Below are 6,000 nucleotides of genomic sequence, written 5' to 3' on the forward strand. Positions count from 1 at the left end.
GAGTGGTGTTACCTCCTTTATAGAAGCTGATCAGATTAGTTTGATAGGACTTTTCCCCATAAACAATATTGATACTGTTGAGGCTATTTTTTCATGAGATAATCTAGGATAGCATCTCTAAGGAAACCCTCAAGGATTTTACCCACAGAAGAGGTTTAAACTTAACAGCCTATAATTGCCTTGTTTAGATTTTTTTTGCCCTTTTTTGGCGATTGCCACCATATTTGCTATCCGGTAGCTGATGTTGGTGTGCCCGTGATTAGGGAGCGCATGGCAGTGATGTCATGCGTTGCCAAACAGGCACATCGATTTCATTGACGGCCACTGCGCCGGCTACAGAGGAAAAGCGCAGCGCATTGTAGGAGCTGGGGAAGGTGAATAGAATTTTTTTTTATTTATGCGCTAGAGACCGAACAGGGAATTTATTTTTAAGGAACAGGCACGGGATGGAGGGACATGTATACCAAAAATGGGGGACATTTACCAAAGAAGGGCCAAGGATGCTGCCCATTACTACCTGATAGGGGACATTACTACATAATGAAGGTGGGGAGGAAGGGGGCAACACTTAAGTCTTTATAGGATTGAGAATGCTACAAGGGCCCATATAGCTGATCAACAAGTGCGGAATGGGGCCGGGTCCTAGTTTTGCACCAGGGCACATCAGACTAGTTACGACACTGCTGGTGCAGCCAATCATTGACTATAGTAGTTTGTCATTTTCATATGTTCTGTAATTAAATAAAAAATATTGGTTTTATGTTTATCAAGCATTTATTTTTATGTTAATTAGGTATGTTGCAATGGCACACGTGTCTTTGTTCAAAGGGACATATTGCAAAGGTTTACTGACGAAGTGGTGAAGAAAGTGAAAAAAATTAACATTGGAGACCCCCTATTGGAAAACACCAGAATGGGACCACTCATTAATCAACTACAGCTTGACAAAGTGTTTGGTTTTATTAAAGGCGCAAAAGAGCAAGTAAGTTAGATCGGGGAAATGATAAAGACAAGCTATAGCTGTGACTTACCAGTGTGACCTTCTCGCATACATCACAGTGCCCTGTAGACATATTTAACCGTCTTATACAAATTCAGCTTGTTTGTAATCAACTGGTAAATAATCCATTATATCATCTATTCATATGTGTGGTATGCCTCATTTTTAGGGTGCCAAAGTGCTGACTGGTGGAGAGTCACATCTTCCAGAGGATCCTAAACTGAAAGCGGGTTTTTTCATGAATCCCTGCGTACTGGGTAATGTCTCATTGCTGTTTTCATAATATACTTTTTTTTTTGTTATTATAACAAAACTGTGTAAAAAAAAAAATAAAAAAATCTGAATCAAAATGTACCGTATACCATATTATAGAGCTAGGAACATAGTTCTATGATTAGTGGCATGAAAAAGTATTCTTACCATCTTAAAGGCACTCTGATCAAAGTTATCATCTTAATATATTGCAATCATATTATATGGCACTGTGTACTTACAGTTACTTGCGAAAGTATTCGGCTCCCTTGAATTTTTCAACCTTTTTTCCACATTTCAGGCTTCAAACGTAAAGATAAAGATTTTAATTTTATGGTGAAGAATCAACAACAAGTGGGACACAATTGTGAAGTTGAACGAAATGTATTGCTTATTTTTTAAAAAAATAAAATAAATTAAAAGAATACCTGTTGGAGTCTGCAAAAGACCTGAGACTGGGACGGAGATTTGTCTTCCAACAAGACAATAATACATGCAATGCAATATTATTCGGCCCCTTTACTTTCAGTGCACCAAACTCACTCCAGACGTTCATTGAGGACCTCTGAATGATCCAATGTTGTCCTAAATGACTGATGATGATAAATATAATCCACCTGTGTGTAATCAAGTCTCCGTATAAATACACCTGCTCTGGTCTGTGTTCTGTTTAAAGCACATAGAGCATCATGAAGACCAAGGAACACAACAGGCAAGTCCGTGATAATGTTGTGGAGAAGTTTAAAGCTGGATTTGGTTACAAAAAGATTTCCAAAACTTTAAACATCCCAAGGAGCACTATGCAAGCGATCATATTGAAATGGAAGGAGTATCATACCACTGAAAATCTATCAAGACCTGGCCGTCCCTCAAAAATGTCATCTGAAACAAGGAGAAGACTGATCACCGATGCAGAGGCCCATGATCACTCTGGATGAACTGCAGAGATCTACAGCTGAGGTGGGAGAGTCTATCCATAGGACAAGAATAAGTTGTATACTGCACAAATCTGGCCTTTATGGAAGAGTGGCAAGAATAAAGCCATTTCTCAAAGATATGCATAAAAAGTGTCATTTTAAAGTTTGCCACAAGGCACCTTGGAGACACACCAAACATGTGGAAGAAGGTGCTCTGGTCAGATAAAACCAAAATTGAACTATTTGGGCACAATGCCAAATGATATGTTTGGCGTAAAAGCAACATAGCTCATCACCCTGAACACACTATCCCCACTGTCAAACGTGGTGGCAGCATCATGGTTTGGGCCTGCTTTTCTTCAGCTGGGACAGGGAAGATGGTTAAAATTGATGGGAAGATGGATGGAGCCAAATACAGGACCATTCTTGAAGAATACCTGTTGGAGTCTGCAAAAGACCTGAGACTGGGACGGAGATTTGTCTTCCAACAAGACAATGATCCCAAACATAAAGCAAAATCTATAATGGAATGGTTCACAAATAAACGTATCCAGGTGTTAGAATGGCCAAGTCACAGTCCAGACCTAAATCCAATCGAGAATCTGTGGAAAGAGCTGAAAACTGCTGTTCAAACGCTCTCCATCCAACCTCTCTGCTCGAGCTATTTGCAAAGGAAGAATGGGCAAGAATTTCAGTCTCTCGATGTGCAAAACTGATAGACATACCCCAAGCGACTTGCAGCTGTAATCTCAGCAAAAGGTGGCGTCACAAAGTATTAACGGAGTTGTCCGACAAACTCCAAAACTTTTTGTAAGCTAATCTGTGCTGTATTGTCATATAAAACACCCCTACATCATTTTTTTTTTTTCTTTTTTGGTTTCTAACTTTTGTTCCTCTTGAGTTATCCCTTTATTCTCTGCAGCTCTTTGTTTACATGCAGCTCAAGCAAACATGACATGCCTGACTGCCAAACCTCAGTCAGAGCTGGCACCGCCCGGCCTCACTGTCCAGCTCCGCCTTCTGACCGGCCATTGGCTGTCAGTATTCTACTCAACACTGATCTCTCATTGCCCCAGCAAAGATGGGCAAATTACTATATTATATGTGGTGGATGTGAGGAGATTGTGCTGCACAGATGAGATATCACTGCTCTGTATATCCAATCATTGGTAATACAGAGCAGTGATCCTGCTTCTCTCACCTGTTAGAGCACAATCACGTCACATCCACCGCACACATAATGTAGCAATCTGCCCATCCCTGTCCCCAACCTATAGTAATGTCCCCATAATATAGCATTGTGCCCCATCCTTGTGCCCATCCTGTAGTAATGTTCCATTGGGCTCCTCTTCTTGTAGTAATGCTCTGTCTTGTAGAATTGCCCCCTTAGTCTGCCATTCTTCACGCATGCAAAAAAACCCCACAAATCCTGCTCGCCTCTCCTCGTTCCCTCGGTGTCCTGTCTTCCTCTTGCAGCCACAGCCCTCTTCTTGCTGATCGCGGCCTGTGCAGTCAGCGCTGTATATCAGATGTCAGATCTCCAGGCACTGTGCAGGGAATCCTCTGTGTACACCTTTTCCACTGATCAGCTGCTGCCTCTGATTGGCCGGCGGATGATCATCGCTGTATACAGAGGCTCTGCAGGGTGCCCTGGAATCTGGCATCTGATATACAGCGCTGACTGCACGGCCCCAGCACAGCCAGCGTTCAGCAGGGGGTCCATTTGCCTGTGCACTGCCAGCAGCATGGGTGATGCATGCAGCGAGACCCCTGCACTATGAAATGTTTGGGAAGGTGCAGGGAAGGGGGGCGGGGACGTCATGCACTGTACCTGCCCAGCAGGGCGGGTACATGACATCGCCTGTGCTGCCCGTCGACTAGGCAGGCGCATTAACTCCTGCACTTGTCGTTGTGACATCACAGAAAGCAGCAAAATCATGGTAGGAGCAGTCACGTGACTGCTCTGAGCCGGGGAAGAGGGGCTGACAGCAGGGCAGGTAAGTAGTCCCGATCTACTTGCCTGCCCCAATGTAGCACAATAGTGTAATAACAAGAAAAAGTCAAAATAAGCCGGATAACCCCTTTAACTTAAAGGGGACGAATAATATTGCACGCCCCACTCTTCTGTTGTTTATTTATTTTTTATTTTTTTTTTAACTTTAAAATAAGCAATAAATTTCATTCAACTTCACAATTGTGTCCCACTTGTTGATTCTTCACCATAACATTACATTTTTTTATCTTTGTTTTAAGCCTGAAATGTGTGAAAAGGTTGAAAAATTCAAGGAAGCCGAATACTTTCGCAAGGCACTGTATAATGGCCCATTTTGCCTTTCTACCCAGTAAATTTATTTTTTTTTCTCTGCTCGAAGTAGAAACACTATTTATTTATTTTTTTTTTCCCGTTCATGAGTCACCACCCTCTGCAAGTCCTCCCCTTGACAGACTTTTGCAGTGATGACCCATGCAGGGGAAAGAGACTTCCTGTTTCTACATAGACCCTAGAGAGAGTCAGCTAGTCAGTTTTTTTTTAATCATGTGATATCATAGACCTAATGGAAAATAGAAGAATTAACTGGATATAAAGACAAAATGAGCAATTGTACGCAGTTGTATACAACATAATTGCATGCGGAATGAATCGCAGCATGCTGCGTTTGGCAGGGAGTCTGCTCACACGCACCTATATGTCTATGGGTGCGTGTGAAACTCACATGTCATCCGACCGCAGTGCGATGTACACAGAGACAGGCAGCGGAGTAGAGTGAGAAAGTGCTCCTCCCCTCCTTTCCTCATAACCCGCATGACCCTCGGCTCACACTTGCAACAGAGGGTCATTACTGTATTTTTCGGACTATAAGACGCACCCTGGTTTTAGAGGAGGAAAATAGGAAAATAAAACTAAGCAAAAAAATGTGGTCTTGACACACTGTTATGGGGCAAGGATCTGCTGCTGACACTGTTATGGGGGTAATGTCCCCAAATTCTCTGCTAAGGTACCCCATCCTGGTAATGATCCTCCTGCCTTGTATATGATCCTGCTCATATACTCCTATCCTGCTCATATACCCCTATCCTGCTCATATGCCAGCATCCTGCTCATATGCCAGCATCCTGCTCATATGCCAGCATCCTGCTCATATGCCAGCATCCTGCTCATATGCCAGCATCCTGCTCATATGCCAGCATCCTGCTCATATGCCAGCATCCTGCTCATATGCCAGCATCCTGCTCATATGCCAGCATCCTGCTCATATGCCAGCATCCTGCTCATATGCCAGCATCCTGCTCATATGCCAGCATCCTGCTCATATACCAGCATCCTGCTCATATACTCCCATCCTGCTCATATACTCCCATCCTGCTCATATACTCCCATCCTGCTCATATACTCCCATCCTGCTCATATACTCCCATCCTGCTCATATACTCCCATCCTGCTCATATACTCCCATCCTGCTCATATACTCCCATCCTGCTCATATACTCCCATCCTGCTCATATACTCCCATCCTGCTCATATACTCCCATCCTGCTCATATACTCCCATCCTGCTCATATACCCCCATCCTATTGATATACCCCCCATCCATCCTGCTCATATTCCCCCATCCATCCTGCTCATATACTCCCATCCTGCTCATATACCCCCATCCTGCTCATATACCCCCATCCTGCTCATATACCCCCATCCTGCTCATATACCCCCATCCTGCTCATATACCCCCCATCCATCCTGCTCATATACTCCCATCCTGCTATATGCCCCCATTGTGCTCATATACCATCCTGGTATATGGCCTGTATCCTATAGCACAGAGAAAAAAAATA

The 6,000-nt window shown here is 43.4% G+C and overlaps 1 protein-coding gene across 1 annotated transcript in view; it reads left to right on the forward strand.

Moving 5' to 3' along the window:
- ALDH9A1 (aldehyde dehydrogenase 9 family member A1) overlaps positions 1-6,000 on the forward strand; it is an 80,094-nt gene that overhangs the window by 57,565 nt on the left and 16,529 nt on the right. Inside the window, exons 6-7 of the mRNA XM_075321977.1 lie at positions 794-982; positions 1,170-1,257. Coding sequence (XP_075178092.1) covers positions 794-982; positions 1,170-1,257 — 277 coding nt within the window. The remainder of the gene's footprint in view (positions 1-793; positions 983-1,169; positions 1,258-6,000) is intronic.

Source organism: Anomaloglossus baeobatrachus, chromosome 8, assembly GCF_048569485.1.
Source record: "Anomaloglossus baeobatrachus isolate aAnoBae1 chromosome 8, aAnoBae1.hap1, whole genome shotgun sequence".
Classification (NCBI taxonomy): Eukaryota; Metazoa; Chordata; class Amphibia; order Anura; family Aromobatidae; genus Anomaloglossus; species Anomaloglossus baeobatrachus.